We start from the raw sequence: 21896 nt of genomic DNA, 5'->3' as shown, positions 1-21896 counted from the left end.
CAGTAGAGTTTCNCCCCCCCCCCCCCCCCCCCCGTGACCCCGCGTTCCTCCGAGACTTTTTCCTGAGTGTTAATTGCTCTCCGCTAAGCCAGACGAATCTGTAGAAATAATAAAGACGTGAAGAATTATATACTTGAAAATACAAAGTTGTTAAAGTTAAAATAACGTATTGAATTATCATTATTTCTCTATTTGTATTTCACGGTCCACGTGCCGCATATCACGTGGTGGCGCCCTTATTTACATTGACCAACGAACTAGCAAATCATTTTTGTAATTCAATAAACTTCAATTATTCTTTTTTACAAGTCTCAAAAACGAGATGTTCGAGCTCTGTTATTTTGTTTTGTTTGTGATATGTTAGACAATTGTACTTAAACATTTATAGTTTGTCTATAAATTTGACCCGAAAGTGTGACCCTACGCTGTACCTTTGTGCAACTCATAGTCAGCAAAAAGTCTTGAAGTATAGTTTTATTTTTCGGATGTGATCTGCAAATAATTTATTATAGCTGCACAAATAAGTGCATCTGCGCAACCCAGCCTTCATCAAGTTTTCATCGAGCCGTCACCAGCCAAAGGACATCACAGGCAGCCAACGAGAATAAGTATGTACTGCTGTAGTCGAACACTTGGGTCGATTCTTGAGGCTGCCCACAGATAGATAGATTTATGGTAGCAGCTTCAGCCTACTGGCTTAGAAGCCGGGGCCACCCACTCACCACCTATGTGTGGGGGTGTTTGAGGCTGCCCACAGTCCGCCCGTACTTGCGTTGCTACGGATTGCCAAGGCCTTGTCTTACTTTCTTCAGCTACGGAAAACTGCCTGCTTAAGCTTCTAGATATAGCGAACCGTCGGTTAGCTTGCCAGGTACTGTACGACCGAGATCCTCGACTGGAAGGTGAGGGTTAGTGAAAGGGAGGTGAAGAACTAGTCGAGATTCCCACCCCCTCCTCGTCGTCGTCGTCGTCGAGATCACCCTTCTCCCCTTTCCCGCTTCGGCCACTAGATGGCCTCGACCCCACAATCACTCTCTCTCACTTGAGAGAAACTTACCAGCCCAGCTCGGATATTCAGCTCGCTCGAAACAATGTCTCTCGAGTTTCTCAGTTGTGATACCGCTTCAATACAGGAAAGCTGGACAAATCGTTAACTCGGAGAAATCCGAAGCTAGAGTCAGAGAAAGAGGCTTGGTGTGTCCCTAAATTTTCGTCGGATTTGTCTCAAGTTGTGGCACTTTGAGAAGGCCAGTCATCCTAGTACCACGTTGGGTAAGACGACCAGTCGTGTTGAGCGACAGTTCGCCGGTGCAGTGTGTGGAGAAGCATCCTTCTAAGTCGGTTCTCGCGACAGTTCCGGAAGAAGGATTGCTTGGCCGTTAGCCATTGCGTCCTGTTCTGGTCACACTAGAACAGGGACCGCTGGCGTGCGAGACGCTATTAAAGCGTAAACCAATACTTCCTCGGCCGGCTGGTAGAGAGCTGGAGACTTTGCCCGACTCTTTCCATGGCTTACCAATACGTACACCAAAAATACGTCTCCACGACGGGGTACCCCAGTTCGATCCTTCAAAACGAAATCTTCGTTAATATCTGAATCGATTACGACTCGCTTCTCCACCGGCCAGTAGACTTCGGTCCACTTGGTAAAGGAGAAACCGGAGGCTTAAGACTCAGAGTACGTTGCGTAGAGACCGCGAGCTGTTGCGGCGCTACCTAGCCAAGAAGCACGCAGAGAGGAGAGAGGAAAAGTAGAGAACAACGGTTCTTTTCAGGTCTACACACACAATCAGCCTTTTTCAGGGCTAACAAAATATAAACGTAAACAAGTTATCCGTCCCCACAATTGCATAAGCCTTTATTAGATACAGAACCGAACTTATCATAACAAAATTATGATTACTGAATGCAGGAAAGAAATAAGAATCCTACTTTATTATCATTCTACTTCAGCAACATGGGTAGTAACTTAGTGATAATGAAACTACAGTCTATTTGTTATTTATATATTTGTAGGATGTCACACGAAAAAAGTTTGAAAAAACACATAAGAACAAGACCTAAAACGCGAGAGGCACGTAAAAATATTAAATTGACATCGGGAAAAAGAATTCATTAAAGAACGTCTAAATAAACATTGAATTTTTATTACCTCCTTGTAAAGTTATGTAATAGGCTGGAAAATGAGATTTGGAACTAGACGTCATAGAAAAATTTAGGTTACATACGCGCATCCCTCATTATACGTGGCTTCTGTATACTCAGTTTCGTTACTTATATTAGTGGTTATTTATAAAAACCTAGTGTTAATTCAGAGGAAATCTTACATAAAATTCCAGATTTCTCTAGGGTTATTTAAAGTTTTGTAAAAAAAAAATAAAAAATGTCGGGTATAAATTTTTTCCTCCAAAGGTGAACCTTCATAAAAATATTTTTCATGAGGAAGCTAATGTATAACAATGTATTGACAGCGAATTTTTGCCGAAATAATCACGAAATTATCGGTACCGTACGATAGAAATAAACTTTTCAAATTCTGATCACAATCGAAAACAACGATAAAGAAAAAAGCCTCTGCTAATTTATTGGCAAGAAATTTTCTCACAAGATGATTTTTACTTATTGTTGAAATTAAATAAAAAAATTTATTTTCTACCTTGTAATTGGGTAAGAGCAAAGATTACACTAAGGAATTAAGGGCAAGGCTTGCCTCCAGATTTTATTATGGTCTCCGGACCAAAAATCTGGGGGTTTTTGGGTTTAATTTCCACTGGGCAAATATTCGTGAGCGTTTTTTCGCCTAGTTTAATAGAGCCTGAGCCTAAAGTGGAGCGGGTACCACTCAAAAAGAAGACCCAGGCTATGTCATTAGCCTCCGAAGCCGGTAAAAAACCCTGACCACTGTGCGAGCTGAAAGCGAAGAGGATAACCACAAGTAGAAGCCCGAGGCGAGGACTCACAAAACTGGCGATAGACGGGGAGCACAACTACCATGATGAAGTAAGAAACGAGAACCACATTCACAAGATGTTACTAGGCAGCGAGTTCTAAAATTTTTAACTCAGGAGGAAACGCTGGCAATGTGTGACCACGCAGTGGGGAACCATGGCTCCGGAAGTGGGATACGACAATCGAGAGATGGCACTGTGCCTAGTACGGAGGTTCACCAAAAAGAAAGATGAGTCCCTGAACCCCTAATCGTCGTGTATCACTATGCGACAGATGGGGGATGTATGGAAAAACGACCAAAAACATCGAAGCATCAGAAATGCTCAACTAATCCCGGCTTCACCAAAGCAATGCTTAGCGGCGGTTGATGATGAGTGTCCGAATGGAGTGAAGTAAGAAAAAAAACACACACACACACAAACACATACAGGCATGTGTTAGGAATTTAATCTAGTTTACAAATATGTAAACCAAATTGTCCTACGGGGTCTGGTCGAAAAACTCATATACAAACCCATCACATAGCTTCCTCTACGGAGGAAGTAATAAGTTCTTTGAGATTTAAGGTAGCTCCCCCTTTCTCCTGAGCATCAAAATATAAATGTAAATGTGTTCTCGAATAAGATTTTACAGAAGAACCTATATAAAATCTTATAAATAAGATTTTACATAAGCTTTTACATGGGATCTTATCTATTAGATCTTACACGGGAACTATATCATACCTTTTATCATATTTTCACTTAGCATAACAACAAAGTATGTAATAGCATATAAACACTTTTTGTAATACTCCACTGATATAATTTTTCAATTTTTTACATTAAAATTCCACATAGAAAATCAATCTGTTATGATTAATTTATGGTTTTAGTAACAAATTTGAAATCTTCCATCCTTCCACTAAAATCTCCTTATTTTATATTTTCTTTTTGCTCTTCAGAGTAACCTTACAAGAAAACCACCCCGGGTGCGGGTGACTAATTCTCCAGTATGCAAAGCCTATGAGATCAAACTTTGTATACTGGGCTTCATTACTTAGTACCAGGAAGTTACATAAAAATTTTAGTAAGAATTAGTCACCCGCACCCAGGGTCGTCTCCTTGTTGGTCCTTAACAGAGCGATGAGTAAATAAGTTTAAAGCGTAATTAATTTGTATTATTTTTTTATAGCTTGGGTGCAGCTTGTCCGAGTAATTATAACCCTGCAGATTATTTTATACAACTGCTAGCGGTTGTTCCCAGTAAAGAAGCTGCTTGTCGACATGCAATAAATACTGTTTGTGATAAATTTGCTGAAAGTGATGTTGGTTTAAAAATTCTGCATCAACTTAAAACTATTTCTAATGTAGAAGATGCAGCCTATGATTCAAAAAATGAAAACTTATACAATGCAATGACGTATAAAGCAAGCTGGTTTGAACAATTTAGAGCAGTATTGTGGCGATCGTGGATTTCGATTGTCAAAGAGCCAATTTTAATAAAAGTTCGACTTCTTCAAACAATAGTTAGTATTTTCCTTTATTATAATTTGTAAATTTTTATTTGTTTACAGTAATATTATTTCAATTTCATAGATACAACAAAACATTTATCCTAATCACTTAACATACTAGCTAGGTTACCACGATGAAATCAATTGAGAAATATATGTAAGAGACAAATGGCACTTGTTATGAGAGGGTATGAACAAACAACTAAATTTTGTTTCTGTAATGAGAGAAACGACAATTGAAGCTAATGTTCCTAACAATTTATATTACAATAATATTTACAAATTTATATGAGTGCAGGCAACCATTACAGTACCTTAATTACAATTTAAAGAAACTAAGTTTTTTTTAGATATGAGCGCGTCAAGCATAAGTCGGCCACCCCGCGCTATTACGGCAATTTTTGGCCAAAAGTGTCGTATCTCTAGCTCGCTCGCAAACGTTTACCAAAAGTCAGAAAAAAAATCCTAGCACATGGATCGATAGATTTTTTCCTCTTCTTTTTAGTGGTGTAACTCAAAAAATTTTTAAAAATTGGTTTTGAGATTGAAACTCGACTTAAATGTTTAAGTCGATTTATCTCAAATAAAATCACTTTGGAATGAATTTTTTTCTGAAAATTTGAACAATTTTAAATAAAAAAGGCTCATGGGTGATTTTACTTTTGAATCATTCTACACTGATCCAGGAATTATTTGAATATTTGTGATTTTTCATGAATTTCGAAAAATGCTGAAATGGCTAACCTTGGGCCTCTGTAAAAGTGTCATAGAAGGCCCCAATTTTTCGAAAGTTTTTTTGGGACAAATTTGACATCGAAAACAAGTTTTTCATATTTCCCGAAAAAGAAATTTTTTTTTGGATCTTCGGCTTCATAGAGAATCGGCCATGTAGGGGAGACCGGGGCAATGCTTGCACCCCGGCTATGTCTGTCACCCCCGATATTCATTTGAAAAAAAATCGTAAAATTATTTTGAAACGATAGGTTTATTTATTATAAATTAAGGTATCTTCTCAGAAAAAATCATTTTCGAAAAATGATTTTAACATCAATTTTATCGATTTGATGTACACCGACTCGAAAAATGTAAATTTCCAGGAGACACGTTTAAAGTTTTAGCAATAATGAAGACGTGAATGTTTTTTCTCCTTTCATAGAATCGCTGATGCCGGGTCCGTACAATAGACGGCTATCCTCGAGGATATCTAGAGCATCTTTCTGCTGTTGCCTACGTAAAATTCGACCCTCCTTGCTCTTTTTTCTGGATTTACGATCGGCTAGATTGATTCGATGACTGTTCTCGAAATCGCCCAATTATGAGAATTTGTTCCTAAGTGTATTCCCATACTTACCATGATGGAAAGCAGAGCAAAAATTCCGTCATTAAATGTGCATACGGCCTTCTACCTAATTGCTACCAAATTGGCTTATTTCTACCAAATTGGAAGTTCCACTCAAAATTTTTCCAAATAAGTTGGTTTAAACTCTTTTTATGATTTTGAGTGAAACCTCCGACACATCTCTGTAGAAGTGCATCACTACTCAAATCTTCGTATATTGTTCTTATAGCTTTCAAAAACTTCTTTAGGTAGAGCAGTGTAACTATGTTTGAATCCTCTTGATTTTTTTGCAGCAGATGACTTTTGCCACTCACACTGATATCCCTGAAAAGGGCCAAGACAGCTGCGCCAATTTTGCACACGCGAGCGCGATCAGCGCGACGAAGCCACGCGCGACCCCCCACTCCTGCGCCAGCGGCAGCGGCGGTGCGAGCCCACACCTATAAATAAGCGCGCGCGTCGCTGGTCGCACTCACTCGCTTTCTGAGCGCCAACCACGACACATCGTCGCGGAGAGAGTTGTTTAGGCTAGGGCCGAAACTCAATAAAGATTCTCGTTAAACTCAAGTCAGAGTTCCCGCCTCTTGATTTCTCACCTTAAATCACTCGACTCGGTCTCTCTCTTGGTAACCCTGTGAGCAGCGAATCCCAGCGACGTCGTCTACCTACTTTCCAACGTGGCTACGAGACAAGAGAGATCAAACAGTCCTTCTCAGGACTACCCATTCAACTTGAGTGAAACGAAGACGGCGGAAGTCGGCACGAGATACTCCCGGTTGCACGCCGAACGAACATCTACTGAACGTTTACGTTCCGTAGTGGTTATTCCTCCCGGGAGTGGACTATCCAATCCGCAGGTCAAGGACACCGATTCGAACATAGAAGCCAACGACGAAGACGTGTGCACACGTCATCCAACACGGCCACAGTTGTTCGTGCCACCGATCCGTGCCCCGAGACGACAATCGCCAGGCGTGCGGCAGCCACTTCCCTTGCCAGCACGAGAACGCCCGCTCTCGCCTTACCTGCGACTACACCCGCCAGTGCCCTTGCATTTACGCGAGTCGGTCAAGATACGGCTGGAGCCGTCAACAAGAGTGAGACGCATCTGTAGGCCTCCCAGCTCCCGACAGCACAGAGAGCGACCGACCTCGCCCCGACGACATTTCGGTGAGTTATTTCGCTCCACCGAAATCGTGACGACACCTCGACCGACCGACACTTTGGCCAAGCCGAAAAATCCTTCGACGCGTCGACGTGACGCGCGGCGCAAGGCGGCTTACTACAACAAAAAGAGGAAGGACGCAAAGACTCGGCGTCGATAGTGAATCAACACATAGCCCCATCGGCCCTTTTCAGGGCTACCAAGTCGTTTAACGTAGGGCGACTTGGAATTACTACAACAACACCATCAATCTACCCCGCTGGACATTTTTGATGTTTTGGATACTCATCCACAGAACTGTAGTGATGATATGTCGCCCAAATTGCAGTTCTCATTTTTTTCTACCGATTCTTGATTTCAACGTGTAGCCAATTCATGATATATGGTTAATTTATCAATCATTTTAGCAGTAAGCTTGCCTTTGCCAGATAGCAGTTTTCTTTTTTTTTCCAGTTGAAGTGACAGTATCTTCAACCGTATTTTTGACAAGCTCCCGCAGACGAGTACCTATTCTTTTTTGAACGTGTCCAAAACATTCTTTTTTATTGATTACAAAATCTTCGCCGTGCGATTTTGAATTTAAAACGCCAGTATAAGTCTTAGAATCACCGTCTCCAATGTAATTACGATACTTTACTTGATTATTTATTGAACGCTGAAACATCTCTTTTATCGCAGCAACTTACATGGCTCCAGAAGATCCAACGTGATTAGCGGCACATTTTTTATTATGTACGTGGTTTTCTTTCCACTCTTCAAACTCAGCAGTACCTAATTTATTTTCCCAGAACTTGCAATCGTGACAGTAAGTAATTTTAACCAAAACTTCAACCACTTTTACTGAATAATAACTTATCAATGAAGAGATACCGTACAATGAAGAAAATCCTCTTTTCTTCCAAGTTCCATCGCCAGAAACTGTGAGCTCTGATGTATCTTTAAGATTATTTTCCTCGCATGTAGCAACTTTTTCTTCGTTGATAGCAGAAGAGAGAAATTTCTTTGTTACCGTTTTGGAATTGAATTCCCCTTTTAGCCCTACTGACTTTTCGTCCCATCGTGAGTGAAATGATATTAAAATATAAATTTTTCCAACGATAATTTCGATTCGCACTTTTGCTTAACTGTTATTAAAATATTCAGTAAAGTGTACCCTATAGGAAAAGATCAGGTGATAAATAAGGTGAGAAATCAAGTAAAAAATCATGCCAAAACATCAAGTTAGAAGTCACCTGATTTGTCACCTGATTTTTGATAAAATGATTGTATTTTTATGCGTTCTAGATTGCATACAACGTAGTATTTTTAGATCAACAAACATAAAAATTCAGTGTGTTGTTTTTAGGTGTATCAAAACAAATAATTATTAAACAAATTTATAATTTAAAATTTTTTATTATAAAAAACAAAAATTAAAATGAATGATAATCAAGAAATGCATGATAATCATTTTTTGCGTCTCTTATTGCGTAACTCAAACGCTCGTTGTTTTCTAACTTAAAATCATCCTTTTCCCTTTGTTGCAATCTCCTGTAACTTCGATGACTGTTCAAGAAGTCCCATATTGTTGCTGTAAAAATTAATAATATTTTAATATGTTATTAGTATTTATTTTGATGATCAATAATGTTGTAATTTCTCTGTCGAGATAAGCTTTCTCGGGTTTCTTTCAGACGAACATTCCACGTGGGCATTCGTATGGTTAATAGCCATATACTGTAAAGATTCGATGTAAAAATAGTGCAACAATTTCCTTACAAAAAGGGAATATTTTTTTCTCTTTATTATCGACCAACACTTCTTTCCAACTGAAATGTCTAATCCAAGATCAATCTAAAAAAAAAAACGAATAAATGCTTTCTAAACATATTTTTTTGTGCGTGCGCGTGTGAATAATAATAATGCAATTTAGTAGCAGGGTAAACCTACCAATCCCTGAACGACCTCCCCGGCTTAAAATAAGGATATCCGAATGATATCCGAAATGATATCATTCAGGATAAAATGTGGGACTCAATAAATAAATGTATACATAATATATTTTGATTTTTATTTAATCAGATGATGCGATAGGAATTTCTATCTTCGATTTACATACACACAAAATGTTTATATTTTTTTAAAATAGTTAAATAATGATTAATAACTAAGAATCACATTTTAATCTTAAACAATAAAAAATTATATAATATTTTGATTTTTATTTAATCAGATGATGCGCGATAGGAATTTCTATCTTTTATTTACATACACACAAGATGTTTATATTTTTCTCAAATAGTTAAATAATAATTAATAACTAAGAATCACATTTTAATCTTGTAACAATGAAAAAATAAATATGTATGTTTCATTTTAGATAATCGTAACAAATTTTTAAAAATGATAATCTAATGAAACATTAAATTTTAATAAACAAAACGTAATTAAGATGAGTGCGAAGAACTCTCTTGAGAATCATCTTCTTCGGTACCAGAGGAATCGTCTGACTGTACCTGCTTAACTAAATCATTAATATGATGACTCAAATATGAATTAAGCTTTTTTTCTTCTTCTTTAATTTTTTTCATTTTTTTCTTATCTGAATTTGTAGGCTGTGCAGGATCAGATAATCTGAATTTCAAGCGAAGAAATTTCACGTAGCAATCATGTAATACCACCCTTTTTCTAGGCGAAAGTGGCTTCCGAGGAGATTGATCAGATACACTATATTTACATCGACTAACTTGTAAAGCTCTATTCCTTAAAATATTATCTGTCCATAGAGCACTCGAAAGTTTTGTCACAAATCTACGAGGAGCAAGTTCAATATCAAAAATATCATTCCAGTCATCCTGGTTAATTGATACTCCACAAAGTAAATGAATTTTATTCGTGGTTTCGCCTGTTTCTTCATTAGTATAAGTCCATTCCTTGAATTGCCCTCCAAATTTATCTTCATATTCTGCATAGTCTGCTGCCTCATATACTAATTGCTTCTGGCTATTTTTTTTGGTTTTAGACTTTTTCTTGTTTTCTCCTTTTGCACCAGAATTTTTTACAATTTTACTATTATCTTTTTTAATTTTCATATTTTTTTTGGTAAACATGGAGAATCATTTGATTTCCTCTTTGGCACAGTTTTTGGTTTTCCATTAGACGTATAACGTTGAATACTTCCAGGTGAAAATGTATCAGCTGGTAAAATTGCAGCTAAGTTATCGTCTAAATCATTTGAGACTGGAAATAACGTTTTTTTTGAAGAAACTGGTTTTTTGTTTTCCAGCAATTCTTTTTGTTGTTGCATTATAACTTCATTGGATGCATTCAATTTTTGTTCAAGTTCAGAATTTTTAAGTCTAACATCTTGAAGACTCTTCTTTAGATCTTCAACTGTTTTTAACAAATAAAGGGTTTCCTTACTAACAGCTGTATCATTGACATTAATCACACTTGATAATTCTGGTATTTGTGCATCTTGTTCCATCACAAGCACCTGAGTAGAATCACGTTTATTATAACTGTTGTTGATTTGGCTAGCTCTATTTTCATTGCTTATGCAAGTTCTTTTATCATATCTGTCTGAAACATCAACAATAGTGTTAGTTGTAACAGCTTCAGCGCCAGAGCCAGCAACGACAACAGTATTGTCGCAAGCACCAGCATAATTATTATTACATGATGTATCAGATTCTATATTTAATTCCATATTGCTATCAGCATTAGTATCACTATAACTGAAACGTAGAGGAATTTGAACATTCTCGACTTCAAATTTTTGTAATTTATTTTTCGTTTCAACTTGAACATTGTTGACTTCAACTTTTTGAAGTTTATTTTTGGTTTCAATGTCATGTTCATCTTCATCATCTGAAGAATAATCATCACTATCTTCATAAAGCTTTGAATCTTCTTTTTCACATTGCATCTCATAAAGTGCATCGCTATACCTTTTTTTTGTTATATGAGGTCTTGATTCAGGATTCATTACTTGTTCAAGAGTGTTGCCCAGATGTAATACTTCAGCGACTACTTTTTTTTCTGTGTTTGTAGTAGGATCATCAATGAGAACCCAAAAATTCGTCTTTCCCTGAAGCAGCCGTTTTTCAAAGTCAATGATTTTGTTAAGAGTCACATATTTGATTTTTGAAATGCCGGATTCTCCAAAAACATGAACAGCGGCCCACATTTTCTGTAATTCATGAAAAATATCTCATTAACAAAAATGAACTAACTTGAATAAAAACTGCAAAAGCAAGAGAACAACACTAGATTATTGAGTCAAAAATCCAAATGAATATATTGCATGCTCTATTATAAATGAACATTTATGAAAAAACATGTTCAACTATCTTATAGCTTCAGTCACAGAGATTATATACAGTAAATATACAGTAAATATACAAATATATAGACTGAAAAAACACATATACTCACTTAATAGGTTACTTTTGTAAACGTCGATACAGTATAATATTTCCACTGACTTTTTAATGGTGAAATACACAAATCGGGAGTGTAATTTTATTTCATTCGATAAATTAATTAATGTTATTGATGATAATTACAACTCTAATACAAAAATAAAATGTAAATCAGATTAAACGTACATTTTCGTGTAAACATACAACGCTAACATGTAAGTATCAATTTAGGAACACCGACCGCACCAAATTTTCAACCGCCGTTTTTAACCGTCGTTTACGCATCGTTAGTCTGAGCCAAACTCTGACGTCGCGCGCCACCGGTACTGTTCGCCGTAGAGTTTGCCTCGGAGCAACACTGGTCGTTACGTGACCATGACAACGTAAGCTTCAAAATTTCTCCACCAAAGTCGCTAGAATACAGCAAATTTTGTATTTATTTCTTGAGTTTCAAGTTTAGTAAACGTCTCTTGTAGAAATTAAATTTTTTGAGATAAGTACAACCATACTTTGTTAATCGGAATATTGTATAACAATAAAAGTTAGCAGATACGATCTTAAAAATATAATCATAATGAACGATCAAAGATTGAGACTCAACGAAGAATTAGACATGTGGCGGGTAAGAATTCGTTATTTACTATGTGTAATGTGTAATTTATTCGTCCTTTATTATGACAACCAAACATTATTCAAACACGTTGAGTGTATGTATTTTTTTTAAATTTCGAACAGAATTGTGTGATTCATCCTTTGCCAGAAATTGAAAATCATAATGAATGTATCGAAGTAGAAAATGACACGAGCACTGATACATCGTCGATCCACAGTACATCAACCACACTCAGCTCTAATTCGTCTGAAGAAAATTCAAATGTATCAATGTATTCAACTGACAATGAGGTACATTCAACATTTTATTTAATTATTCTCTAATGGAAATTTTTTTCTACAGTTAAATTTTATCAACTATTACAAACTTTTAATAACTAACTACCATAAACTTTTATAAACTTTTTTTAAATAACAACCTCCTTTTTAAACTCAAGTTTTTAAAAGTTAATAAAATTTGATGGAGGTTCGTAATAGTTTATAAAAATGTATAAAAGTTTATCAACTTTCTTATCAGAAATCGATTTCGTAAGAGCTTAAAAAAAATTAATTTTATCAAACGAAAAAATTAATTGTCATAAAATTTGTAGCTGCCCTGGAATCCTAGTGATGATCATTTCAGCAATGATGAAATTGAATCAAACAATAGTAATCAAGGTATACGTTTGGATGAAATCATCATGAATGTAAGTATAACCGTAAGTCAGATTCTCTGATTATTCTCGTAAAAGATTTATTTGCAATTCCTATTTTTCAATATCGACTCTACTTTCAGGCTGAAGTTAATGTGAATATTCACGCAGAAAGCAGTGACGATTCTATTTACAGTGATTTTGGAAGCAGCATTGCTGGGTCTGATGCTGATGGTGAAGATGTGATGGCGTTAATGAGAGATATTCAAATAAATGAAGAAAACGATGAACCATTGGGTCCATTTCCGGCTCTACATAAATTTGTGAACGAAGATGACTCTAATGAAATCATTACTACACCATTAGTTGTAAGCAAAAGTGAAATACTGTTTGCCTTGTTGAAATATTCTCTAATTAATTCACTTCCAATGAGTGGATTTACTGATCTCGCTAAAATGATTAATTCGTTCTTTCGTTCCTCTGTGGTGCCAGATACTCGTTATAAAATTGATAAGCTTTTTAATTCCAATAATATCGTTGATTACTATGGCTGCTGTTATAATTGCAAAAAGTACTTGGGAAAATTTGACAAAATTTATAGTCAATTAGAATGTGATAGATGCAACATTTTCATCAATTTTAAAGATCCAAGCTATAATGATTTTTTTGCAATGATAAATGTTGAAAATGAAATTATTAGTTTGATAAATGAAAATAGTGATTATTATGAAAATGTTTCTCACAATAGGATGCAAAATAATCGCGAGATTCGTGATTTTTATGATCGACTTATGTATAAAAATTTGGTTAGATCTTTGCCTGAAGAAGATCAATATAATTTTGTTACTGCATCATTCAATTCAGATGGAGCTCCTGTATTTCAAAGTTCAAAGTTCTCTCTTTGGCCGGTTCAGCTAATAATTAATGAGTTGCCGTTCAATATAAGATTTTCTCATCCAATTGTTTGTGGACTTTGGTTTGGAAAAGATAAACCAAACATGGCTACTTTTCTACGACCTTTTGTAGATAATATCAACCGAATGTCCATCGACGGAGTTAATTGTGTAATTAATAACCACCAGAGAAATATAAAAGTATTCGCAGTTTGTTGCTGTGTAGATTCGGTAGCGCGACCCCCAATGCAGGGAATCGTTCAATACAATGGCTACTACGGCTGTAGTTGGTGCTTGCACCCAGGTGATTACCAAAGAGTTGGTAGAGGAGGTTCTATGAAATATCCGATTCTACTAGGAAATATAAATCCGAGAACAAAGGAGAATATGCTGGAATACCTAGAACAAACTCTTGCACAAGACGAAAGACGCCGAAACCGACCAGTTTTTGGAGTCAAATCATTTTCACCGCTAACGCTCTTGAATAGTTTTGACATTGTATCGGGCTTCGTACCTGATTACATTCATTGCTTGTGTTTAGGTGTTGCAGATCAATTTTGTAGATATTGGATTGACACGAGAAATGAAGATTATTCGTTGCCTAGAGATCAAATCAATCAAATTGATGAATTGCTATCAAAAATAAAAGTACCCAATAAAGTGGAAAGATTAAGTCGTGGAATCAACGATAGAAGATGGTGGAAAGCAAGGGAGTGGGAAAATTGGATATTGTTCTACAGCATTCCCATTTTAAGTATTTTTCCAAACATGCGGAACTTCCTGGATCATTGGATATTATTTGTTGACGCTTTTTACATTTTACTCGGAGATTCTATTTCAAGGCAAGATCTAGCTAGAGCTCATAATTTGTTGGATTTATTCGTTCGAAATACACAACAATTGTACACTATAACCGCAATGACATTTAACGTGCACCAGTTATTGCATATTGTGCAAAGCGTTATTGACTGGGGTCCGCTATTTTCTCATAGTGGCTACGTCTTTGAAGCTGGAAATGGAACATTACTTAAAAAAGTACATGCAGCCAAAGGGGTTATACAGCAAATTATTAGATCAGTAGCTATGACTCAAAGCGATTTAATAATGCAAAGACATATCTTAGAATTAAATCCATTGAGTCCAGTACTGCAGTTTTCTAACTATCTGAAGAAAAAACTTTATAAAAAAACCAGCAAAATAAATTCAGCTAGATTTTTTGGATCCTCTAAACGAACAAAACGAAGATGGATCAATCAATTACAATTAAGTAATGATAGTAAAACATATCATAAATTTGTTTATAACAATTGTCTATACACTACAACTAAGAATCATAGAACACGCTCCGATAATTCATATGCGATCACCACTCAAAAAAAGTTTATACGGATGCATGAATTTATTACGGACGAAAATACAGCATTAGAATTTGTAATTTGTGATGTATTAGTAGTAGAAAGTATTTTTGAAGATGAAGATGTTGCTATGAAACTTGTTGTAGGAACAAGCGATGAAAAAATTTCTATTCCTTTGAACGATGTTGAAAGGATATGTGTATTTATACAAATTTTAGATAAAAATTTTATATGTCCTACGCCTAATTCAGTAAATTATAATTAAATTCTAAGAAATATTATTTAAATTTAGATTGTATTACAATAAATAAAAATTTATTAAAAATAAAATTATTGTTTTCTTGTACAGTTATTACAATCATTATTATCTTAAAAACAAAAAAAAAATCAAAATGTGTAAACACAAATTATTTGGAAACGGAATTGGAATGTGCTTATAAATTATTGTAGCTTCAAAAAATGTCCTTTGGACGCATCTATCATTTCATGAATGATATCCTGAATGATATCATTTCGGATATCATTCGGATATCATTCGGATATCATTCCGATATCATATCGGATATCCGATCGGATATCCGAATGATATCCAAAATGATATCCTTATTTTAAGCCGGGTCTTCTTTGAATAAATAGTAATTCAAATAAAATGACGCATTGAATAATGCCTTCAGTCACCGAAAATAAAAATATTAGCAAGTTTTCAAGTTCATGTCATTGTTAACAAAATCTCCGTGATTTGATGGTCGAGTTGTGGTAGATTTACCCTATATTAATACTATTGTAATGATTATCATCCAACCACCTTAAGCAAAATAATCTGACTGACCGTATTATTCAGAAGCTCAGTGTACAAATTTTCTGGTGGTCTGTAAGCTAAAAATGAAATTATTTTAAAAATAACTACTAGAATAATATGAATGATAAAAATTCTGAAATAATATACCTTTGTTGATTAATTTTGCTCACTTATACTGCATGTAACAGCGATCCGCGTAAGCCTTTAAAAATTTATAAGGATGATTATTATCTACTTTGATTCCATCGGCTATAAATTAACAATAAACAAAGATGAGTTTATTAAAATTATCATAAATACTGTGCATTGCTTTGATAAACATAAGATCTTTACGTACTCAAGCGTCGATTCCGACGGTCATTCATGTGGTCTGGCGTAGCTCGGAGTTTGGGTAAACAGCGAAGGCGCACAGTCTCCAAAGTCATTTCTGAGCTAGGCAGTCTCTCATATTCATTGTTGTTCGGTACTACGTTCATTGTGTCATTCCTAACTAAAGGTGCATCAGCAGAGAGTCTCGAACAGGAACGGCCATATAGAAGCTAAAAAAGCTAAGAATGCGTTATACGTAAATATGCTCATAAAACAACCTTGCACTAAAATGTCCATAACTCGATTAATTTTGGTTTAATTGACCTAAACATTCGACTGAATACTCTTAAAAGTATATTGAATCCAAAAAAACAAAAGAAATCGATTTTTTTGTCGAAAAATAGTGTACCCCCCCCCCCCCCCCCCCCATTAAGAAATTCAGAATTTTGTATTATAAAAAATAAACAAACTCCTTTAAATAAATTTCAGATGATTTCTATTCTTATTGGTTTGATATATTTAAACCAAAAACTGGATCAAGATGGAGTTATGAACATTAATGGAGCTCTTTTTATTTTTCTCACGAACATGACTTTTCAAAATGTATTTGCCGTTATAAATGTAAGTAATCTAATTCATTCATAAAATAAATGATAGTTTTTGATATCTTTTTTTTAAGATATCGATAAAAAAATTTATAGTGAATGATTATATAATTTATCTTTTTCAGTTGTAGTGAATTACTTTCTTCTTTATTAATATACTCTCATCCAAAGTAATTGCTCCAACATAACACCCCCATCTTACTCACATCATCTAAATCTAAATCTAAAATAGAGATTGATTCAAATTTTTGCCATGCCTGTAACATAGGTTATGACTGAAAATGCTAGATTAAGGGCTCAAAGGGGCTTAAATAATTATATTTTTCTATTAATAGTATTAAGCTGAAAAAGTGAAAAAAAAATTTTTTATCAGAAAACAGGCATAAGAGCCTTTTTCAATACCCCATTTGAAAGTACTTTGTCCAGTTAAATACTTACTAACACTTAAATTAACTGGTATAAGTCTATTAACCTTCAGCGATAAGCATTTGGGATATCTAAGCTGTTTGCCGTAAGATTCCAAGTGTTTGCATGACACGACTAAGTTGTATGTCATTTCATTTTCTTTGATGAATCATTACACAGGCCCACAAAAAAATTTTTTTTTCTGCGCTATGAATGCCATACACATATTCCCATGTATTTTTCGACGCTGAACTCGAATCCGTAGCCCGTTTTACCCCTACACGTCAGGATTTTTTTCTAGCCTCAAAAAACCCCTCAAAATCTACTATAATCATTAAATAAAAACTGAATAACCATTGCACATTCCCACAAGTTGGTTACTATATGTTTTTGGGGTCGCTGAATTCGAATCTAAGGTCTATAGAGCTTCATCAGGTGTGTGTGTGCACATAACCTCAAAAAAACGACTAATACAGGCCTAAAAAAGGGTTGAAAAATGTATTTTCTCGTCTGAGGGAAAAAGTGGGTTACTATATGTTTTGGGGGTCGCTGAATTCGAATCTGAGGTCTATATAGCTCCATCAGGTGTGTGAAGAAAAGTCCTCTGAGAAACTTGTGGCCTCGGAGTCCATGTATGACTATACCCCTGAGTATCAATATGAAACTACTCTTCGCAACTGTTTACCAGAGCACGGACGATGGCTACCCAGAGGAGTTTTTCGAGGTGCTTTATCGACTTCTCCCTTTCTAGACAGTGTGATCGTGACAGGTGATTTTAATATTCACGTGAATACGCCGAACGATCAACACGTTGGTTGCTTGAACAAGCAGCTGTTCCTTTATCTCGTAAGTACAGTGTCGACCCATGATATAATCTATCACGATGGGTCTATTCACCAAAGTTGCCTTGATTTAGTCATAGACCGCTACACGTCACTCATCGAAAGTTTCTCTCGCTCTTCTTCTCTTTTTGCCGCGGCAAATAACTTCATTGACTTAGAGTATAGACTATCACACGACTCCGCTCCTGCTGTGACTAAATTTACTCATGACTTTAAGCGTATTACGACTGAAACTTGCTTACTGCTCCTTTGGTTGAGAGAGAAATTAATACTGACTTCTCGCGTAGCGGACTCGTGCTTTTTGTGGTCGACGAGACAGCGGTGGGCAGCCGCTTCGTTACGAGGGCCCTTTTGAACTTGGTCGTGGTCACGATGTCTTTTCTGCGTTGATAGCGGTGGCTGACCTAGTTGCTGCACTGTCTGCGCCCCGACCTGTTTCTCGTCGAAACCTTGGGTTACATCGCAGATTAGAGATCTTATTCATGATCACAACCGTGCCTACAGCCGGTTTCGACGCAGGAGGTCGAGCTTTGCTGTGTATACAGCGCTGAGGAGTCGCGTGAGTAACCTTTTGGATACGGCAAAGAACCAGCACCACACCTCACGCGTCGTGAAGGCCACGGACGTGCGGTTGCGATGACACGCGCTGCATAGTATGGGAGTTTCGTTTCCCTGACTGCCGTCGTCCTTGACAACTTTCTCTGCGAATGAGCTCTGTTTTCACTACGTTGCTGTTGATTCCCGGCGCCTCCACTTGATGTCTGCACGGCTACCGCTGCTGTCCCAATTGAGTGCCGCGTAGTGTTCGATTATAGACGTATAACGGAGGACGAGGTGAGGCTGGTGATGGCTCGTTGAGTTGCGAGGGGTTTTGGCATGGACGGAATCTCTGCTACCATTCTTTGGCTTTCATCTCTGGCAATACTGCGCATCAAGACGCATATTGCGAACGCCTCTTTGGACCTCGGTTATTTTTTTGTGTTGTGGAATACGGCCGCTGTGATTCCTCTTGCAAAGGGAAGCAGCGTGGCCTTACCGTCGGACACCAGACCCATATTTCTTCTCTCAGAGCTCTCAAAAATCTTTGAGCGGGTCATCCACGCTCAACTGTCTGAACACTTCTCTCAAAATGGCTTGACGGATCCAGAGCATCATGGTTTTAGGCCAGGGCACTCCACCATGAATGTAATGTCGGAAATGAGCGAACCTGTCGTGCCATAGACCACAGAGAAGTATCTATTTTGGTGGCGATCGATTTCTCGAAGGCGTTCGATACCATTGACCACACCATCCTGATAGGCAAGCTCATGTCAGTTGCTCTGATAAGGTGATTGGGTGGTTCATGAGCTACTTGAGAAACATGTAAAAAAAAATCAACCAAAAAATTTTTATAACATTTCACATCACCAACATCAATAATATTTCTTTCTTCGCACGAAATTGTCTTTATTTTGTAACGGTACAAGAAGGGGTAAATAATTGTTGCGTTGGTCGCGCTAGCGACCGGGTCCGAGTTGCCTAGAAAATAGAAATAAGAGGGAAAAGGCGAACAAAAGTGAGACGGGCGAATGAAATGAAATAAATAAGATATATTATTATTAACAATAAGGGTGAATATTACAGCCGTGCTCAGGACGGCGAATAAGTGCAATGCAATGAGAGAGAGAGAGAGAAGTCGATACGAAAATTGGCACTTACACGCAGTTGCCTCCGTTTGTTACTCTGCGGCCCATCCACGACGCTGGATTACAGGGCGTACACACACTGGCTCACAATGCACTTGTTGCACTCACTCGAGTCCCGCAGCGCGATACGACGCGACACGACGATAGCGGGCTGCGATCAATTAATCAAATCTCTTTAAATTTCGTGCAAGCGCGACTTGCTTACAGTCAGGCCCAAGCTGTACTGTTTTCGTAGCTCTTTGCTTACCTCGTAATTTCTTAAGACGCGTTCGCGTTTCGCGCAGTCTCCGACGCGCGCGTGATTCCGTCTCTCTCTCTCTCTCTCTCTCCTGTGATCTGCCGTGGTCGCCATGCTGCACCTGGAACAATAAACTCGTGTATGATTACAAATCATTATGGCTTTGTGGGAGAGAGAGACGAGATCTTGTCCAGATTCTCGTCACAATTTCAAATATTCCCTAAGTTTTGTTCGATCCATGGTGTGTACAGAGTTGACACACAAACTTTATAATTATTACAAGAATTTTTAATTTTGTAATACTTTTTTTTTATTTTAATTTCTGTAAACACGAAACTGATGGAACTCTTCACTTTGAACTAGAATAACTACATAAATTGTTTGAAATTTTGATTAAGCATGGAACGCGGAGGACGTAGCGAGGGCTGTAGTCAAGCTAGATAAGCGTCTGACCAAGCAGGAGAATGCCTTGAAGCTGAACGCTAAATCCATCTCGGCCAACAGACTGGAGCTTCGATGGAACTATTAAGAAAATACAAACTGCCGATTTATCTCCGGCTCCTCAGCATGTTACCGACGACTGTGAGGTGCTGTTGTCAGGTTTGACTCTTGAGTCTAACTTCGCCGATTGCGCCATCATCAATAAAACCCTATATATAGAATTGCCACAGTATATCCGCTTCATAACGCGCACAAGGAATTGGTCCCCAAGAATAAAAAAAAATTTCCAACAGTGGTCATACCCATTACCTGGTTTTTCAATGCTCTTCAACGGTCATACAGTTGTCTTTCACTCCCATAGGCTGTTGAGCACTCGAAATCAAACACTTTTCAACACGAATGGTGAAGGCAAACTCTCTATACACCCACTTTAGCCAAAGAAAATGTATTTGCTGTACACCAAAGCACTCTCAGTGACTCGAGAGTTTAGCTATCCCAAACCATTTATCCGTAACCTCAACGTATTCATCCGAAAGCTACCCAGCTCCCAACCCATTCCCATTCTTTCAGAAAATGAACTCAAAATTCATCTACCCTCTATCAAGTAATACCCTCGGGAAGCGGATAAAATGTTCGGCGAGACGTCCGTTGACCTGTAAACGGGGAACGAAGAAAAGGTGTGCCAAAAATAATCTACGCGATTATGTATTGTATAAATAATAATTAGGCTTATTTATTAAGAAGGGCGCCAGTCACGATAGTGACGCCTAATGATATAAAATACAAGAAAGCTAAGGATTACAAATGATAATTGTTCGCTCGGCACGAAACATTCACCCGTACAATTCGTTAACGGCGTCGGGCCACCGCGGCTATTTCGGTAGATACGACGGTCGTGAGTTTAGGTAAGGTGGGGACAAGACCGAGAGAGATCGAGCGTGTTGAAAGATACAATAATATGGCGCATATGCAGGAGAGAATCGAGCGACTTACATTCGTTAACTAAATGGTTTAGTGGTGGTTGATCGGGCCAGACGAAGACTGCAAAAATAGCGAGGGCAGACGAGAAGGCGGCCAGATGTTGATGCTCTCCAAGATGGCAGACTCACTCTTACACATGCTAGCCATCGTAGGTCACACACGAGAGGCTGCTATGAATAATTTTTGCCACTTATGCCTCTCTTAGAAGTAATGATTTTGTCTCAATTGGTGATATGTTAATGCCACACTATTGTTATATTATTGATATATTACTGTTAAACTATTGTTATACTTTTCCTAAATTACTGCTGTATTAATGTTTACTATAGCATATCATTGTATTTTTACATTGTGATTGCCACATTGACGCACTTGAGCCAGATAGGGTCCTTCTAAGGACGAATAAAGTTATCTACCTATCTATCTATCTATCTATCTATCTATCTATCTCTCTCTCTTTCTCAAACACTTTTCAGTTCAGGTGATGCTACTAAACTCCCTCTTCGCCCATTATAGCCCAAAGAAATCCATCTTCTTCTTAATGAAGCTCGCTCAATATCCCAACAGATCAATTTTGCCACACCAATTGTCCGTAATCTCACCATCTTCATGCGCAATACCACAAAATCCAAATTACTTCCAATTAAAACAGAAGAAGCTCTCACCCACCTATTAAACTGCAATATATAATATTTCGAGGACTCTTTCTCCTCACCGCCAAACTCTTCACTGCAATATATTCATGCCA

At 37.2% G+C, this 21896-nt stretch overlaps 1 protein-coding gene across 1 annotated transcript in view; it reads left to right on the top strand.

Annotated features, from left to right (window-relative positions):
- Positions 1-21896, top strand: part of LOC106655097 (protein white) — an 85274-nt gene that overhangs the window by 22154 nt on the left and 41224 nt on the right. The window contains exons 6-7 of the mRNA XM_014375309.2: positions 4123-4456; positions 16441-16572. Coding sequence (XP_014230795.1) covers positions 4123-4456; positions 16441-16572 — 466 coding nt within the window. The remainder of the gene's footprint in view (positions 1-4122; positions 4457-16440; positions 16573-21896) is intronic.

Source organism: Trichogramma pretiosum, unplaced genomic scaffold (genome assembly GCF_000599845.2).
Source record: "Trichogramma pretiosum strain Unisexual culture from Peru unplaced genomic scaffold, Tpre_2.0 scaffold8, whole genome shotgun sequence".
NCBI lineage: Eukaryota > Metazoa > Arthropoda > Insecta > Hymenoptera > Trichogrammatidae > Trichogramma > Trichogramma pretiosum.
This window is presented reverse-complemented; position numbering and strand designations above follow the sequence as displayed.